At 38.2% G+C, this 21009-nt stretch overlaps 1 protein-coding gene across 5 annotated transcripts in view; it reads left to right on the top strand.

The window, feature by feature from the left end:
* Positions 1-17876, top strand: part of Sfxn1-3 (Sideroflexin-1-3) — a 33642-nt gene extending 15766 nt beyond the window's left edge. For 3 of the 5 annotated variants that reach the window (XM_053797351.2, XM_053797350.2, XM_053797352.2), the window contains exons 7-9: positions 13835-13965; positions 15928-16112; positions 17512-17876. In XM_053797351.2, the coding sequence (XP_053653326.1) occupies positions 13835-13965; positions 15928-16112; positions 17512-17571 (376 nt within the window). In that variant the 3' untranslated portion in view covers positions 17572-17876. Of the gene's footprint in view, positions 1-2921; positions 3050-13834; positions 13966-15927; positions 16114-17511 lie in introns of those variants that run through there. The other 2 variants (XR_011394294.1, XM_053797354.2) reach the window with 2 other exon arrangements.
* Positions 17877-21009: the final 3133 nt, after the last annotated feature.

Raw genomic sequence — 21009 nt, 5'->3', positions numbered from 1 at the left:
ACACACACACACACACACACACACACACACACACACACACACACACACACACACACACACACACACACACACACACACACACACACACACACACACACACACACACACACACACACACACACACACACACACACACACACACACACACACACACACACACACACACACACACACACACACACACACACACACACACACACACACACACACACACACACACACACACACACACACACACACACACACACACACACACACACACACACACACACACACACACACACACACACACACACACATGGAGAAGATCATCAGGAGGAGAGTGGTGGGGCACCTGGAAAGAAACAAGTGTATAATTGACAACCAGCATGGTTTCAGGGAAGGAAAATCCTGTGTCACAAACCTACTAGAGTTTTATGACAAGGTGACAGAAGTAAGACAAGAGAGAGAGGGGTGGATCGACTGCGTATTTTTGGACTGCAAGAAGGCTTTCGACACAGTTCCTCACAAGAGGTTACTGCAAAAGCTAGAGGACCAGGCACACATAACAGGAAAGGCACTGCAATGGATCAGAGAATATCTGACAGGGAGGAAACAACGAGTCATGGTACGCGACGAGGTGTCAGAGTGGGCGCCTGTGACAAGCGGGGTTCCACAGGGGTCAGTCCTAGGACCTGTGCTGTTCTTGGTATACGTGAACGACATAACGGAAGGGATAGACTCAGAAGTGTCCTTGTTTGCAGACGATGTGAAGTTAATGAGAAGAATCGAATCGGACGAGGATCAGGCAGGACTACAAAGAGATCTGGACAGGCTACAAGCCTGGTCCAGCAACTGGCTCCTAGAATTTAACCCTGCCAAATGCAAAGTCATGAAGATTGGGGAAGGGCAAAGAAGACCGCAGACACAATATAGTTTAGATGGCCAAAGACTGCAAACCTCACTAAAGGAAAAAGATCTGGGGGTGAGTATAACACCGAGCATATCTCCTGAGGCGCACATCAATCAGATAACTGCTGCAGCATACGGGCGCCTGGCAAACCTACGGATAGCGTTCCGATACCTCAGTAAGGATTCGTTTAAGACTCTGTACACCATCTACGTCAGGCCCATACTGGAGTATGCAGCACCAGTTTGGAATCCACACCTAGTCAAGCACGTCAAGAAATTAGAGAAAGTGCAAAGGTTTGCAACAAGACTAGTCCCAGAGCTACGGGGATTGTCCTATGAAGAAAGGTTGAGGGAAATCGGCCTGACGACACTGGAGGCCAGGAGGGTCAGGGGAGACATGATAACGACATATAAAATACTGCGCGGAATAGACGAGGTGGACAAAGACGGGATGTTCCAGAGATGGGACACAGACACAAGAGGTCACAATTGGAAGTTGAAGACTCAGATGAATCAAAGAGATGTTAGGAAGTATTTCTTCAGTCATAGAGTAGTCAGGCCATGGAATAGCCTAGAAAGTGATGTGGTGGAGGCAGGAACGATACATAGTTTTAAGGCGAGGTATGATAGAGCTCATGGGGCAGGGAGAGAGAGGACCTAGTAGCAATCAGCGAAGAGGCGGGGCCAGGAGCTGTGACTCGACCCCTGCAACCACAAATAGGTGAGTACAAATAGGTGAGTACACACACACACACACACACACACACACACACACACACACACACACACACACACACACACTGATAAAGGTAGTTGTAATGGTATACCATTTCTCTAATTCAAGTTTCATGATCATATGCTTCTGTAGCAGTTGTATTAATATTTTTCTTTTCATTAATTTTGAAAAAATAGATATAATTTTATAATCTATATACATGTATAAGAAAAAAATTTCCTTAAGTTTCACTATGCTAATAGTATAGTAACTTAATTATGACTAATTAAATTTTCAGATTCTCTGAATAATTTATTATTATTACAAAACTTTTTTACAATACTTGTGAAGTTGGTGGTTTTATGATGGTAGTAGTAGTAGTAGTAGTAATGGGGTGATAATAGCAGTAGTAGTAGTAATGGGGTGATAATAACAGTAGTAGTAGTAATGGGGTGATAATAACAGTAGTAGTAGTAATGGGGTGATAATAACAGTAGTAGTAGTAGTAATGGGGTGATAATAACAGTAGTAGTAGTAATGGGGTGATAATAACAGTAGTAGTAGTAATACTGTAATAATAATAGTAATAGCAGTAGTAGTATTAATAGACAAAATAAAGCATGACATGTGATTTTGCTCTAATTAACCCTTAAACTGTCCAAACATAGATCTACGTTTTTTCAACATTAAAAAACATAGATCTACTTTTGGAGTGCTACGCATGTGAACGTAGATCTATGTTTGGACAGTTTAAGGGTTAATTAAAAGTATGATAAGGTTGATGAGCTTAATTAATGCTAAGTATTAACCTGTAAAATATCCAGTAACCATTTGTTTTTCTACATTTGATAATGAATACTTTGCTAAAAGAATGCAGGTTATGTAGTCCCAAATAAATATTGCACGACCAAATGCGAGATGGAGGAAGGCTTGTATAAACAGGATGATTCATATTGGCAAATGGTGATTAGTATTCTTTATTAGGTTACATGCTTAGGTTTATTTGCTAATTATATTATAAAATTATTTTGTATTTATCTTCTTTGATGTTAATTTAGTTTTATCTTTGATTAGTGTTGAAAGAAATATTTTTGTTTTGTGTCTAATATAATTTTCTGTGTGAAAAAATCAGTGTCATCATCCAGTCATATAAAATAGTATGTACCTGAAAGGCTGAGTGTACTTGATTAAAATATTGTACAGATTAGTATTGAATATAGAGCTTAACTTAAAAAAATTAATCTTGAGAACTATCAGCTGCAGTGATTGAATATAAAGTTTGTGTGTCCCATCAAATGTGTAAATCACCACATAGGGAGCTTCAGGATGGGGTGACACTTCTCGACCAGAATGGCAACAAAGTGGGCCAAAGCATGACAGCCGCCAAATGGGGCATCGGAGCTGTATGTGTTTCCCGAATCTTGATGGCTGCACCTGGCATGGGTTTGTACCACTTTTTCCTTTGACACTGGTTGTTTTAGGAAAAGAAGCACAGAATGAAAATGATACCACAAAATTAAGAAATGGACACATCTATAGAGAGTTTGAATCTGATGTCAAATGATTTCACAGGTGAGCATCCAGCATGCCGCCAGTCACCCATGTGTCAGTGATGGTGTGTTTACCAACAAGTGTTGATTTGAAGAATAGCGCTATACATTAATAATAATAGTGAAATTCCAAGAGCTTTTGTGATTTCTCACATTTTCATAGTTCCTTGATAGTGTGAGATATCACGAAAGTGCTTGAAATTTCACTGTTTTTTCACAGTGGTTATTCTGCATATTGTGATATCACCTGTTGACTGTGACCTTGTTGAATTAATAATAATAATAATAATAATGTTATAGTTTGTGATGAGAGTACAGGAAGGCTTGTCCCCTCATTTTGGCATTCCTCTTTTTGGCATGCCACTGTTTCAACAGTTTTCAATTGAGTCATTGTTCATTATGTTTGGCACTTTTTCTGCTTTTTCGCTGTTTTTGCGCAACAGTTGCATCAGGGAAGGGTGTCTGACACCGTATTTTAGAGTAAGTATTGTATGTACTGTATATTCATTTTACTTTTGTATTTTTTTGTTTTAGGCCTGGTTGGATTGAACACTTAATGTATGATAGTGTAAACATGTTATCAGGTATTTTTTTATGCATTCAATAATGAAAAAAAAAATGCTGTTTTCCACTTGTCAGTGATTTTTGCTTATTGGTAGGGATCAGGAACCTAGCTGCTGAAAAAATGGGGCCATCTTGTACATAGGATAGTTTTTAAAATGTGCAATTTTTTTTTTTTGTGTGTGTGCACGTGTGCGTATGCGTGCATGCGTGCGTGCATACGTATGTATGTACGTACTCACCTAGTTGTACTCACCTAGTTGAGGTTGCAGGGGTCGAGTCCTAGCTCCTGGCCCCGCCTCTTCACTGGTCACTGTGTGTGTGCGTGCACGCGTTTGCTCCATTTTTTTTAAGGAGACAAAGTTTACCCACTGCCACTGTTAACATTCGTTACTTACTAATGTTGGAATCTCATACAATAAGTTCATTCATCTAACCATTGTGGACATATCAGTATTTTAGGGAAGGGGTCGTCCTTGGAAAGGATGGAGGGATGGGGTAAAGGACATTTTGTGTGCAAGGGGCTTGGACATACATCAGGTATGTAGGAGCATGTTGGATAGGAGTGAATGGAGACAAATGGTTTTTGGGACTTGACGAGCTGTTTGAATGTGAGCAAAGTAATATTTTGTGAAGGGGTTCAGGGAAACTGGTTAGCCAGACTTGAGTCCTGGAGGTGAGAAGTACAGTGTATTCACTCTAAAGGAGGGATTTGGGATATTTGCTGTTTAGAGGGACATCTAAACTGTCGTATCTGTGTGCCTCTGGCAAGACAGTAATAATGTAAATGATGGTGAAAGTGTTTCTTTTTTGGATCACCCTGCCTTGGTGGGAGACAGCCATTGTGTTAAAACAAAAAATTATTTACAATACAGTGATTTACTCTTTTGTGTACTGCTTGTTTGGATATCCTGTTAATGGTTGAATGTTTGGACACTATAGTAGTATAGTGTTTGAGTGTGTGGCCCCTGTCCATACTCTGTACATTCCATGCGACTGATATCTCCATATAAACTGAATTGCAATACTTATATTATTATATTTAGGGTGCAGTTCTAAACCCATAGGGGTCATACAGTACCTGGAGAATGGGAGGAAAGGTTCAATTCAAGTAATGAGAGAACTTGTCCAACTCCTGGCATCAAGAACCCCTCATCAGCATTAAGAAACTTCCCTTGAGGAAAAAAATATTTAAAGCCTAGTCTTAATATAGCAGGGACAATGTCATGTAATCTGTACAATCAGTAGATCTGCTAGTTACTGTCTATTCTGGTATAAACCTTGGTAATAAATACCGACAAGTTGGTTTAGAAAGACACGTAAGCAAACACTATAACATATTTATTAGAAAACGTTTCGGTCCTGGGACCTTGATCACTTCTAACATGCAGAGGTAGGAAGACATTATATATAGGCGGAGAGTGAGGTGTGACGCACGTGACCTGAGGAATGTCATAAGAACATAAGAATGGAGGAACACTGTAGAAGGCCTACTGGCCCATGCGAGGCAGGTCCCCATCAAAAACAACCTCCGCCCATGATGAGGACGGGCAGACGATGAAATCACGTGACTCCTGTGTTGTTGGGTTGGTGCTGCTTAAGTATCATGTATGCCAATGTTTTTGAAATTTTGTAGTTTCCAGTGTTGCGTTCTATAGTGTCGGTGACGGCGATTAGTGAGGCTTCTAGGCACCGTCGGCATCTGAGGTCTGGTTCGGTGAGAACGAGTTGTGCCTCATTCCAGTTCATCAAATGCCCCGTGGAGTCTCTGTGGAGGACACATGCGTACCTTACATCGTCTCTGAATGAGCATCGAAATGCCTCTAACAGAGACGATGTAAGGTACGCACGTGTCCTCCACAGAGACTCCACGGGATTGTACAGGTCGGCCATCACTAATATGGCATCATTAGGACCTGTAGTGTGCCAGTTTAGTGAGTTTGCTGGATTATAGAGTAGTTAGGTTAGAATACACTTAATTAACCTATCAACAGAGAGACTTTCTGATACATCCTCATTTTCATCACTGCTTTCTCCTCCACTGGCTTTCTGCTGTGGATTTACAACCATCTGCACAATTACGTATTACAGATGCTTCACATGGTTAATCTACAAAATGCAGTATGGATTGAAATCAATTCAAATAACAGTTCAATCATATAGGTAATGCAAAATACGAATAGTCACAAATTTTCAAATATATGACAATTATTGGGTTATCCTAGGCTAAATTTATTTGATTATCCTAGGTTAAATCTATTGAGTTATCCTAGGTTATGTAAACATAATTTTTCACAGGTGTATGCTTATAACATCTATGTGCCTTCAGAACCATTACATAAATTTATGCTACTTTCTGTTAAATCATGTGCGAATTTCCTGAATAATGCTTATCTTACCACTTGAGATCTGATATCACACTGAGTGTGGACTGACCTTAATGCCAGATGGGGGTTACCTAGGCAACCACTGAAACCTGTTGTACAATTAGCACCTGTGATAGTCGTGTACTTTCGTTGCAGGACTGCAGAGACCATGTTCAAAATATGTCATACCTCTCCCTACCAGTTACTTCCCTGTCTGTTGTGCTCCAGTAAGCCCTTAATTTGTCCCATATCTCATCTTACCAGAGTGAGGCTTTAAAATACTCTGCATTTAGTAATAACAGTAGAATTACTATGTTAGGTAAAAGGACACATGCAACTAATGTGACATTTTATTGTAGCAATGTTTTGCTCTTCAGAAGCAAAATGTTGACACAATAAAATGTAACATTCGTTGCACATGTGTCCTTTTACCTAACATACTTTGCATTTGCTTATTGTAGAAAAAAATAGATGCGTTTTATTCAGAAAAAATCTCAAAACAAATCTTTGCAAAGCAGTTCATGTTTTATGAGGGAAAACTTATTGTTCCTCAAACATAAGCAAGGAAAAACCTTGTTTAAAAAATATTGGCCATTTCCTACCAAGGCAGGGTGACCCAAAGAAGGAAACAAATTCATTATTACTCATTCTTGTTGCTTTTTCAGAAGGCAGTTGAATGTAATGAAATATTGTACAGTGTGGTTGGAGTGTAAGCAAGGTAATAGAAGGGATTCAGGAAAACCAATTAGCCAGACTTGAGTCCTAGAGGTGGGAAGTACAGTGCCTGTACTCTGAAAGACAGTGGGGATATTTTCAGTTTTGAACTATAGTTTCAGAGCCTCTCTGGTAGGACAGTAATGATGAAAGTGTTTCTTCATTTTTAGGGTCACCCTATCTTGGTGGGAGATGGCCAGTTTGTTTAAAAAAAAAAAATTATGTTTTATGTGGTTGCAGGGGTCAAGACATAGCTCCTGGCCCTACCTCTCCACTGATTGCTACTAGGTCCTCTCTCCCCCCTGCTCCAAGAGCTTTATCTTACCTTGGCTTAAAACTGTGTATGGTTCCTCCCTCCACTACATACTTGCCAGACTACTCCACCTCCTGACAACTCTATGACTAAAGAAATACTTCCTAACATCTCTTTGACTCATCTGAATCTTTGACTTCCAATTGTGACCCCTTGTTTCTGTGTCCCATCTCTGGGACATCCTGTCTCTTTCCACCTTGTCAATTCCTCGCAACATTTTGTATGTCGTTATTATGTCTCCCCTAACCCCTCCTGTTCTCCAGTGTCGTCAGGCTGATTTCCCTTAACCTTTTTTTGTAGGACATTTCCCTTAGCTCTGGAACTAACCTTGTTGCAAATCTTTGCACTTTCTCTAATTTCTTGACGTGCTTGACCAGGTGTGGGCTCCAAACTGGTGCTGCATACTCCAGTATGGGCCTGACGTACACGGTGTACAGAGTCTTGAATGATTCCTTACTGAGGTATTGGAATGCTATTCTTAGGTTTGCCAGGCACCCATATGCTGCAGCAGTTATCTGGTTGATGTGCACCTCAGGAGATGTGCTCAGTATTATACTTACCCCAAGATCCTTTTCCTTGTTTGAGGGTTGGAGTCTTTGGCCACTTAGCCTATACATACTCTGTCTGCGGTCTTTTTTGCCCTTCCCGATCTTCATGGCTTTGCACTTGGCGGGGTTAAATTCGAGGAGCCAGTTGCTGGACCAAGCTTCAAGCTTGTTCAGGTCTCTTTGTAGTTCTGCCTGGTCCTCGTTCGATTGAATTCTTCTCATCAACTTCACATCATCTGCAAACAGGGACACTTCAGAGTCTATTTCTTCCATCATGTCTTTCACAGACATCAGCACCACACAGGATTGTGTGGTCCTGTGGGTTAGAGCATCATGTGATTTTTGCTCACCTCAACATAAACAAAACATACTTCATGCTTTTTGGAAACATAGCCTTAAATATCCAACTTAATATATTGATAAACGGTTCCCTTATTTCAAGACATACTGAGGGTAAATTTCTAGGCCTTCTCCTTGACTGTAATCTTAAATTCATTCCCTCATCCAACATATATCCAAGAAAATTTCCAAATCAGTAAGCATCCTTTCCAAGATAGATACTATGGACCACAAACAACACTCCTTACCCTATACCACTCCTTAATATATCCCTACCTCACCTTTGGTATTTGTGCCTGGGGATCAACCACAGCCAACCACCTTAAACCTTTAATAACCCAACGAAAAGCTGCTATGCAGGTGATTACCAGCTCCTGTGCTAGACAGCACACCCCACCACTTTAGAAAAGCCTGATGTGGCCTCTAATCTTTTAAACTTCTGCCAATCCATGAAATATTACTACTTGAATCATTAATTGTAATATTGTTTTTATTATGTGCAACTTCAAGATTATTATTTTTATAAACCTCCACCTTGACTACCTTGCATAAGTTTTAAGATTAAATATGATTTTAATAAAGTTAACCACTATTATCTTGTCTAGTTTTAAGTAGTTACTATGTACTAGGATTAGTCTACCCAAAATGCTCCAGCATGATAGTGGCTTTCTTTGTACTTAGCAGACCAAAATTGTAATTACACATTGTAATCTTTTATCTTTATAAACCTAACAGACCAACAGATTCTCTTGGTTTTTCTGCTACTGCAATCCTTCAATGACCATTTGAAACTCATTTAGGATGGGGTGGAATGTAAACTCATGTTATATCTGGCAAAATAAAGCAATATATGTATTGTACTTGTAACACTCACATGGGGTCCTAACTGTTTTGAAAGCACCAGAGAGCAAGTCTGTACTAGTGAGACAAGCACAAGAGCCCAGTGAGCAATGTACATTAGTGAAACACACCTTTGCTGAATCGAAGCGTGTTCTTGCTAGGTCAAATCACATGTAGTGTTGGCTAATTTGCATCATGCATTTACTGAACCGAGTCATGCATTGCTAAACTGAATCACAAATGTCACTAAACTGAATTATGCCTTTGTTGAACCGAGCCATTCATTTGCTAAGCCAAGTCAAACATTTACTAAAGAGAATCATGGATCTGTTAATCTTAATCATTCAGTTGCTAAACAGAATCATGCTTTTCCTACACTGAATTATCCCAATGCTAAATTGAATAATACGTTTGGTAAGCTGAATTATGCATTTGCTGTAACAGTATGGTATTTTTCCTTATATCTCCCACTTGCAGAGGCACACAAATTAGGAGCTATTTGTACTACAAGCTCATTTTTTTTTTTTTCATAATACCTCTTTTCCACCTTTTATGTTCTGCAAACATTTTGTTTTGGTTTTGACAACTTATCTCATGGATAAAACTTTATTTTTACTTAAGCCAAAATTTGGATGTTATATGCCTTTTGCAGTACTTTTCTGCTAATGATTTCCTAAAGTTATAGGAAGGTAAATACAGTATATACCCATAATTTTATATTGTTTAAATGCAGATAAGAAACAGTTTTTCATCGCTATGGTTACTGGATAGAATACAAGTTATATCTGTTTTATTAACTCTTAAAACCCTTTCAATCAGTTTGTTTGTGTTCTTCAGTTACAAGCTCACTCTTCTGTATAGATATTTCCATGGTTCATATTTTCAGTTATTAACCCGTAAACGGTCCAAGCAGATCTACGTTCACATGTGTAGTGCTACAAAAGTAGATCTACGCTTTTTTTAAATATTTTCAAATATAACAAAAAAAAAAAGTAGATCAAAGTTTTTTACACATTTTCAAATGTAAAAAAACAAAAAGAAGATCTACTTTTTTTACATTGGACCCCCGCAGAACGCTATTAATCCGTTCCTGAGAGCTCAATGTTATGCGAAATTATCGTTATGTGAATTAATTTTCCCCATAAGAAATAATGGAAATCAAATTAATCCGCGCAAGACACCCAAAAGTATGAAAAAAAAAAAAATTTTACCACATGAAATATTAATTTTAATACACACAAACTTAAGAAAACATGCACAGTTACATGACACTTACCTTTATTGAAGATGTGGTGATGATTGATGGGATGGGAGGAGGGGAGACTTGATGGTTTTAGTGTTTAGAAGGGGAATCCCCTTCCATTAGGACTTGAGGTGTCAAGTCCTTTTCTGGGGTTGCTTCCCTTCTTCTTTTAATGCCACTAGGACCATCTTCAGAGTCACTGGACTTCTGTCGCACAACATATCTGTCCATAGTGGCCTGTACCTCTCGTTCCTTTATGACTTGCCTAAAATGTTTCACAACAGTGTCAGTGTAATAGTCACCAGCACGGCTTGCAATAGCTGTCTGAGGGTGATTTTCATCCATGAAGGTTTGCACTTCAAGCCACTTTGCACAGATTTCCTTAATCTTTGAAGTAGGCAACTTCTTCAATTTCTCTCTCCCCTCCTCCGGTGTGGCCTCTTGCTGTTGAAGTTGATCTAGCAGCTCATCAGTGGTTAGTTCTTCATTGTCCTCCTCCACCAACTCTTCCACATCCTCCCCACTAACCTCCAACCCCAAGGACTTCCCCAATGCCACAATTGATTCCTCAACTGGCATAGGATTCTCAGGGTTAGCCTCAAATCCTTCAGAATCCCTTTGGTCTACACATTCTGGCCACAGTTTCTTCCAAGCAGAGTTCAAGGTCCTCTTAGTCACTCCCTCCCAAGCCTTACCTATAAGGTTTACACAATTGAGGATATTAAAGTGCTCTCTCCATAACTCTCTTAGAGTCAATTGAGTTTCTGTCACTACAAAGCACCTTTCAAACAGAGCTTTTGTGTACAGTTTTTTGAAGTTTGCAATAACCTGCTGGTCCATGGGCTGCAGGAGAGTGGTATGAGGAGGCAAAAAACTTCACCTTAATGAAGCTCATGTCCCCACAAAGTCGCTCTGCCAAGTCTGTAGGATGACCAGGGGCATTGTTTAACACCAGGAGGCACTTAAGGTCTAATTTCTTTTCAGTTAGGTAATTTTTCACATTGGGGGCAAATGCTTGGTGTAACCAGTCATAGAAAAAGTCCTTAGTGACCCATGCCTTATTCTTTGCCCTCCACAGCACACACAAATTAGCCTTGAGGATATTCTTTTGCCTGAACGCTCTGGGAGTTTCAGAGTGATACACTAATAAAGGCTTCACTTTGCAATCACCACTAGCATTGGCACACATGAGAAGAGTAAGCCTGTCTTTCATAGGCTTATATCCTGGGAGTGCCTTTTCCTCCTGAGTAATGTAGGTCCTGCTTGGCATTTTCTTCCAAAACAGGCCTGTTTCGTCACAATTAAACACTTGTTCAGGTTTCAGTCCTTCACTGCCTATGTACTCCTTGAATTCATGCACATATTTTTCAGCTGCTTTTAGGTCCGAACTGGCAGCCTCACCATGCCTTACCACACTATGTATGCCACTACGCCTCTTAAATCTCTCAAACCAACCTTTGCTGGCCTTAAATTCACTCGCATCACCACTAGTTGCAGGCATTTTTCTAATTAAATCCTCGTGCAACTTCCTAGTCTTTTCACTTACGATCGTTTGAGAGATGCTATCGCCTGCTATCTGTTTTTTGTTTATCCACACCAATAACAGTCTCTCAACATCTTCTATCACCTGCGATATGTGTTTCGAAAGCACAGTTAAACCTTTGGCAAGAACAGCTTCCTTGATTGCCGTTCTCTTGGACACAATAGAAGCGATGGTTGATTGGGGTTTACAACCTGGCCAGCTCGGAGACACGCACTCCACTTTCATACTTAGCAATGATCTCTTTCTTCATCACCCTTATTCCTGTAGGGTTGGCACTAGAAGCTTTCTTGGGGCCCATGGTCACTTATTTTTCAGGTGAAATTACTATAAAAAGGCTGTAATAATACGAAATGTTCCGATTGTATGCTTGAATGTTACTGCGGACGCTGGCTTGTAAACAATGCCACTGGCAGAACAAGTGAGGCTGGCTCAGGCCGCATGGACGTGTCTCAGACGAATCGCGTTGAGCGAATTTTTTAGCACTATGCGAGGCAAAATTTTAGCGATTAAATGTATCGCTATGCGGATTTAACACTATGCGATGTCAGCATTATGCGGGGGTCCACAGTACTTTCAAATGTTGAAAAAACGTATATATACGTTTGGACCGTTTACAGGTTAAGGTGTATGTTCTCCAAAGCACCAGAATCACTTGTGTATTCAGTGCTTTTAACATGAAAATTTGCAAAAAATCATTATTAATTTGCTGCAGTATGTTGTTACCAGTTTTTAGCTATCAATAATAATTTGTTGCAGTTGTGAACAATTTACTGTCAAAACATCATAATCAAAATATAATCAAAATAATTCAAAGTGAATTAATCACAATACAAACCATATTCATAATTTATTCAGAGTTATTGGCTGTAAGTCACAGCCAAGTTTCACAATAGGGAAAATCTCCCCACTTATTTAGGCCAAAACTTGGGTTACTTGGCACATATTCAGGCTGTTCAGTCAGAGAAAGGATTATTTTAGCATTTCATATTTTCATTTAATCTAAATTTTTAAATTTTTTACTCATAGGTTATCCTTAGATCCTTCAGTATGTTTTCAAAAAGTTTATTAATAGCTACCTGACAAAAGAAACCTATCATGACACTCTAATATGTCTGAAATTGTTGGGACTCACTCATATTCAGTGTGACTGAAAAAAACGGGAAGTTTGGTACATTAGGAATTACAATGAATAAAATATATTACTCCCAAATTTCTGAGGGTTTCATTCTTATAAGTCTCACATTATTTGTTAATCTGGAATCCACAGATAATTCAAAATTGTGTTTTCAGCACATTTTGTTTGTTTCAGAGCCAATATATCTTAAATATTGCTCTAATATTATAAAGACATTCCTAAGAAAAAATGTCAAGAAAGAAAAGAAACTTAGACTTGTGAAAGTCATTGTTAGTTTAAGGGATGTGCACCATGCCAAAAAAAAAAAAAAATGGGTATTGCAATAACAGCCTGCTTAATCTGGCAGTCAACAGAGAAGTCAGGGTAAGCTGTGAAAAGCAACAAACTCTCAAAACCTGTAACAGGTATTTACTGCCAGAATCTTTCTTGAGGCAGAATACAAAAAAGTGTAGCAGAAATATCACTGAAAATGGCAACAACTGTATTATCCAGTACCACCTCCATCTTAGCCCTCCATGTTCTGGTCCCCTGTGTGGCTCCAGGTTTTCCCAGTCAGTCTTTAATCATGGAGAAGCACTGACCATGTACAAGTCATGCAACACCTAGGGAATGGGAGATATTGTGGTTTGCAGATATTCTAGTTTGATCCAGTGAGTGCTTCCCTGTGTTCAAGGTACCTCCCTGGAAGGGACAGCAACAAAGACTTTGTATTTAGTGAATTTAACAGAGTACTTTCACCATCTTGGTCACCATGTGTATTTAGTCAGAAGAAGACTAACCTGCTTGACTGGGGCAAACTACCGAGACATTTGTAATTCAGTAACTGGGAGGGAGAGTTGGCAGTATATACTATTGGTGTCTTTCCTTATAAATTCATATTTATACAAGTTTCATATTTCTTTTTAAATACAGTATATACTAGTAATAATTTAAGCAGATTTATGTTAAACAGACTCATTATGTAGGGGGCACCTGTGTTAGTACTGCATTGGCTTCAAGAGAAACTACAATTTAAACAATTTGACAAAATGCTGATTCTAAATTACATAAGATATCCTTTACTGTATGTGATATAGAGAGTGGCGTGAAATGGGTGTGGTACTTCTGGACCAAGATAACAACATAATGGGCAATAGTAAGAAGGCAGCACGACAGGGGGTAGCCATGGTGACCCTCTCTCGCATCCTCATGGCAGTACCCAGCTGTGGTAAGGTTATCACCTGTAACATGTGCATTGAAACCTAGACAGACTTAGTGGAGGCAAGTCAAAGTAATATTAATCCATAAGTTACAATTGCCAATGTTTTTGTAGGCTAGCTAGCTAATTAACTTGAGTAAGCTTTGGTGTATTGTAGAGTATGACTTTCTTATAACATACACTTGATATCTTTTATGTACTGTATAACTAAATGCATTGCATGACATAATCATTTAGATGACAGCTTTTTAAACTCTATTTTTCTCAAACTACGTATATTTAAAATAAGTATGTAGATGACATTTTTACACTAATACTAATGAAAAAAAAAAATTATAAGAAACAGTAAGGACATTCTCCCTCTTTTGTACCTGTGAGAGATGTAATCCACAAGAAGCTCCAAGAAGGTGAACTCATGGATATGCAACTGTGGTACCATTATATTAATGGAGAAAATGCAAAGTACAATTACACAATTTTAATTCATAAAAATATTAGTAATAGGTGTGTATTGGATACACAGTAATATTTTTACAAAGCTGATACTGTATCTTTCAGCTTTTCAGGCTAGTCTTTAGCTAATACAGAAACTAGTTAAAGGTGTACAAGGGTAAACAAAATACATATAAAACAATTTATTGAAAGAAAAAAAATGCAGAATAATGTATGGTAAGTACATCATAGTTATTACAATTTATCCACTGTATTACTCTACATATACGAGTACAGAAATTATAAGATAAAAAGGAGAAATACTTTCCAAATGTCTGTGACTCCTTTAACTCAAACATAAAATTATTCAGACAATTTATAGATCAGTTGTAATACAAGTAGGTAATGTGATACATGCTGTATAATACAATACATATAATGTGTATGGTGTGAGGCTTGGGTTTTAAACATTGCTGTAAGGAAGAAACTGGAGGCAGTGGAGATGTCGTATTTGAGAGTAATGTGTGGCATGAATATTATGAAAAGAATTTGGAACTTGGAGATCAAAAGCTGTGGGATTACCAGAAGTATTACTTCGAGGGCTGAGAAGGGGTTGTTGAAATGGTTTGGGCCTTTAAAAGGAATGAAGCAAAATAGGATGACTAGGAGGGTGTATGAATATCATGTGGAGGGAAGGAGGGGTTGGGGTTGTACCAAGAAAGGTTGGAAGGTGGTTAAAAGAGGTTTGAGTGCTAGGGGTTTGGACCCCCAGCAGGTTTGTGCCAGCATGTTAGATAGGAGTGGAGGCAAGTGTTTTTTGTTTTTAATCTGATGTGCTATTGGAATGTAAGCAAGATAACATTTATGAAGGGATGTAAGGAAACCAGCTCATCGGACTTCATTCCTGAAGTTGGGAGGTACAGTGCTTACACCCTAAAGGAGAGGTGAAGATACTGCAGTTTGGAGGGTCATCTGAATGGTGATATCAGCATGCTTCTAACAAGACAGTAATTGTCTGAATGATGGTGAAAATGTTTCTTATTTTTCAGGTCACCCTACCTCGGTGGGGAATGGCTAGTGTATTAAAAAATATACGTATATAGGGTCCAGAAGCCAAGCTTGTGGATAATACTGTAACATAATGCATATCGTGTATGAGTAGCAGATCCATTAACCCACCTCTCATTTATTGTCATATTATAATACTGTATGCAGGTCCTGGTTCTATGACCCATGATTTGATAATATTGTATGAACAGAAAATAAGAGGAGTACAGTTTTAGGCTGTGCTCCTCTTATTTTCTGTTCATGTTTTCCATGTGGGTTTTCTTTTATTCAGTATTAATTGCAATTTTGGATTTGGATATACAAATACAAGTTTATTTCAATACGATACATTGTTTATACTGTTCAGTACAGTACTATAAATAAATAAATGTTCATTTTCTTTTTCTTCATTCAGCTAAATGTGATGCATAATTATAAATTGCTGCTATTAAGCACCACGAATGCACAGCATTTTATTTTTGTTCTTTACAGTACTGCCGCCGATTGTCATGAATATTCTTGAGAAGCGTGGTACTTTGCGCCGCATGCCATGGATATCTGCCCCATTACAAGTAATTATGTGTGGTGTGTGCCTCACATTTGCCACTCCAGCTTGCTGTGCACTCTTCCCTCAAAAGTCTTCCATTGCAGTGTCTAGCCTGGAGCCAGAAGTACAGGTTAGTAATACAAATGAGTTATCCTTTGATTTCAGCACCGTGCAAAAGTTTGTATTTATTAAAAATGTTTTTAGTTTCAAGGGAAGTTTCCCATCCAACTGAAGAATGAAGTGTGACTTCTTATGACAACATAGATATTTTTATCTACGGTAATGTTTTATTTTAAATTGGCTATGGTGAAAATAGTTAACTTAACCAATGAGTGTCTAACAGGACACATCCTGAGAGCATTAAAATCTTGGCATGTTATGGCCCAGATATATAAATAAGAATAATGTGGCTTTATGACTGTTCAGTGAACCAGTATTGCTAGGCTAGATAGACTGGTAAGACCTAACATTGGTAACTGAGAAAAATTGACCTGTTTTGACTCATTTTCTCTTATTCTTTTTCATATCTGTATGCAATATCTTTGCTCCCTTCTCTCCTTTTTCCTTCCTACCTTTCATCCCTTTTTTTTTATTTCACTGTAATAAAAGAAATGTCTTGTAGGATTAAAATTAGGCATTTCTATCTCTATTTTGCTAGTTAAGAGCTATTACCCTTTTCAGTTCTATTTGAAAAAGAACCATGATTTTTATTTTAATGCTGATTATTTTATGCAAAGTATATATATTTTTTTTTATTATTCCATAACATTGTATTTCCATTATTTGTTGTGAAAATATGTCCAAATAAAAAGGATAAATGATCACTTATGAAGGGATACCCTCATGTAAGATAGAGAAGCTCATCCTAATTGGTATATAAGAGAATAAAAATGATTAAATGAGTCCTTCGTGGAGAGAGTAGAGAAAAGGAGAAATAGTTAGGAAGGTAAAAAAAAAAAAGAGTGAAAAACCAAGAAGATAGAAGTAGAGAGAATAAAAATGATAATAGTCTCTGTACTTGAGTCCTAGAGGTGAGAAGTATAGTGCTTGAACTCTGATGGAGGGGTGGGCATATTTGTAGTTTTATACTGTAGTACTAATTGGCACCCCTCTGGCAAGACAGTGGAGTGAATGATGGCAAAAGCATTTCTTCTTTTTTGGGTCACCCTACTTCAGTGGGAGATGGCCAGTTTGTTGAAAAAAAAAATAGTCTTTCTAATTTTTTGTCAATGTTTATATTAATACAGGTGACCCCAGACTTATGACCTTTCATCTTACATCCATCCACATTTTTACCAGTTTTTATTCAGCAAGATCTCCTAAAATATAAGAATTTTAGGGTACTTTGTCATTGATTCTCAAGAACAAAACTCCTATTTATAACATTGCACCTATAGGAAATAAGTTTGACTTACAGTGGTATGAGTAGCAAGAGATCTGAAACCAAACAGGTTGTAAGTCTGGGAACCACTTGTATCTGTCATTCTGTTTTTCCTTGGCTTTAACTATTGGTTTTATATTACCTACAGGACAAGATTCGTCAGCTGCCCAATGCTCCTGAGACAGTATATTACAATAAAGGACTGTAGATACTACTGTATATTCTTCAAATGACAAGATCTTTAGTGCAAGATTAATGTTTCACCATACACATTGTACATTTTTTTTACAGGTGAACAAATGGGTTCATTTTAGTTTTTCCCTAACCTAAGAATTTTTTTTCTATGTCTACCTATTAAAAATTGCAAAGTACATATCTAACAGTCTGTTAAATGGAAAATAATCAGCGAGGATAATGATAATGAAAGGACAGCTTTATATTGCAAATGTGAAGTTAAGATGAAATTGTTCTCTGAAGAAAAGTTGACATATCTAATAAATAGTTGACTGAAAACATTTATCTTTGTTATCCAAACATAAGAAACTCTGAGTGCCATAGCATACTTCTAATTCCAAAGTTTCTCAAAATAAATGATTGTTCAAATTTAGGGTGAGAGGTATTGTTGATAAATGGGTAAAATAGATACTTAGGATAGACCCCCTTTCATTTTTTTTCTTTTTTGGAAATGGAGCAGTATTTCACTCTGGAGTGTTCTTTTATCCAGCATTATTAAGCTGGCATTTAACTGAAATATTTTCTTGAATGCTCACATTAACAAACTTTGTTTTTGTTAGAAGTTTAAATGTCTGAAATTCTGCATATAATTAAGGGCTTATATTTATGTACACACACAATTTGTTAATCCGTGTCAACATATGTATTACTGTTGTTTTCACAAAAATGTGCCTTAGCAGTGCGAGTTATACAGTACCATATCACAGAAAAAAAATAAAAGCAGGGAAAAAAGTGTGAAGTATATTTGTAAGTCCAAGTTGGTGTACTGAACCAGTTCAAGTTGAGAATTCATAATTAATATTGAAGGTCAGGTCATTGTAAATGTATGCAGTCCAACCCCCCAATTCATGGAGCTTATGTACCTAGAGGTTCTGCAAATACTATATAATCTGTGAATTATACATTTTTTTTTTTTAACACGGCCATCTCCCACCGAGGCAGGATGACCCAAAAAAATAAAAAATCCCCAAAAAGAAAATACTTTCATCATCATTTAACACTTTCACCTCACTCACACATAATCACTGTTTTTGCAGAGGTGCTCAGAATACAACAGTTTAGAAGCATATACATATAAAGATACACAACATATCCCTCCAAACTGCCAATACCCCAAAACCCCTCCTTTAGAGTGCAGGCATTGTACTTCCCATTTCCAGGACTCAAATCTGGCTGTATAAAAATAACTGGTTTCCCTGAATACCTTCACTCAATATTACCCTACTCACACTCCAACAGCTCGTCAGGTCCCAAATACCATTCACTCCTAACACGCTCATGCACGCTTGCTGGAAATCCAAAATTATTATATATTTTTATTATCACACTGGCCGATTCCCACCAAGGCAGGGTGGCCCGAAAAAGAAAAACTCACCATCATTCACTCCATCACTGTCTTGCCAGAAGGGTGCTTTACACTACAGTTTTTAAACTGCAACATTAACACCCCTCCTTCAGAGTGCAGGCACTGTACTTCCCATCTCCAGGACTCAAGTCCGGCCTGCCGGTTTCCCTGAACCCCTTCATAAATGTTACTTTGCTCACACTCCAACAGCACGTCAAGTATTAAAAACCATTTGTCTCCATTCACTCCTATCAAACACGCTCACGCATGCCTGCTGGAAGTCCAAGCCCCTCGCACACAAAACCTCCTTTACCCCCTCCCTCCAACCTTCCCTAGGCCGACCCCTACCCCGCCTTCCTTCCACTATAGACTGATACACTCTTGAAGTCACTCTGTTTCACTCCATTCTCTCTACATGTCCGAACCACCTCAACAACCCTTCCTCAGCCCTCTGGACAACAGTTTTGGTAATCCCGCACCTCCTCCTAGCTTCCAAACTACGAATTCTCTGCATTATATTCACACCACACATTGCCCTCAGACACGACATCTCCACTGCCTCCAGCCTTCTCCTCGCTGCAACATTCATCACCCATGCTTCACACCCATATAAGAGCGTTGGTAAAACTATACTCTCATACATTCCCCTCTTTGCCTCCAAGGACAAAGTTCTTTGTCTCCACAGACTCCTAAGTGCACCACTCATCCTTTTCCCCTCATCAATTCTATGATTCACCTCATCTTTCACAGACCCATCCGCTGACACGTCCACTCCCAAATATATCTGAATACATTCACCTCCAAAATTATATCCATATAACTTTTATTTTGGTTTTGAGCTCACAATTTTTTTCAAAGGATATATCTCTTTTAAATATCTCTCTGATCTTTAGAACATTGCTGCTCATAAGAAATAATGATAAGAAAGAAATGAGATTTGGGTAGAAAAGCCACCGAGCACATTATGAACAAAATTCCTTTGTTATGAAATACAGTGAACACCTCCCAGAATCTTTTTGACATCTTTTCACATCTAAGTACAAGAAGTGACTACTGCTCATTTCTCTCACATAAACCACTCAATTCTTGTATTAAAAGAAACCTTTTATTTCCACAATTGCTCATCATCAATGAAACTACACCTTTAGCTTTTACGTCAGGTACACAGGGCTGAAGATCATTGCCTCCTTGCCATTCAAACTCTTCCCACTGTTTGGTTAGTGCCAGAATACCTAGCTTCCTGTCAAAACATCAATAATTCTTTCTTTACATCCACACAATAAAATGCTACCTTCAAAATAACCTTTTTTCCGTTCAGTTTTTATAAACAGCAAAAGAAAACGTGAAACAAGGCCTTTATCTAGTCAGCTATATCAGAACATGCATAGTTAAAGGATAAGAATTCTAACCTGCTTTCTGAGGGAAGTGCAAAGAAAAGTTACAGATCCGAAAACCAGTTTAAGAAACACAGGAAAGCAAAAATTACAGTAGAACCCCCGTATCCACCAATTCGGTATCCGTGGTTTAAGTTATCACTGGTTTACTGTGGCCCAAAAATACCTTCTAATTTTGCATAATAATGGCCCCAGAGCACAAAAGTAGACAAGCTGGCAGTTCTTCAAAGCCTAAGAGAAGCTGTGAGGTGCTTCCCATCAGTGAAAAAGTGATAATTCTTCACACTTATTGTGCATAATTTATCAATTAAACTTTATAATAGGTATGTATAGGACTTATATACAGGGTCTGCTACTATCCAGAGTTACAGTTTCCATGGCTGGTCCTTAGAATGTATCCCCACGGATAAGGGGGTTCTACTGTATACAGATAAAAAGACTGTAAATAGGAGTTAATAATATTAGCCTGTTTCCATAATGTTTATGAGGCAAAATAAGCATAAATGATCCTGTTAAAGTGCAAAACGTTTAACGAGTATTTTTTTTTCAACATGTTGGTCGTCTCCCACCAAGGCAGGGTGACCCAAAAAGGAAATAAAATCCCCAAAAAGAAAAATATTTTCATCATCATTCAACCCTTTCACCTCACTCATACATAATGTCTCTGCAGAAG

Source organism: Cherax quadricarinatus, chromosome 82, assembly GCF_038502225.1.
Source record: "Cherax quadricarinatus isolate ZL_2023a chromosome 82, ASM3850222v1, whole genome shotgun sequence".
NCBI lineage: Eukaryota > Metazoa > Arthropoda > Malacostraca > Decapoda > Parastacidae > Cherax > Cherax quadricarinatus.
This window is presented reverse-complemented; position numbering and strand designations above follow the sequence as displayed.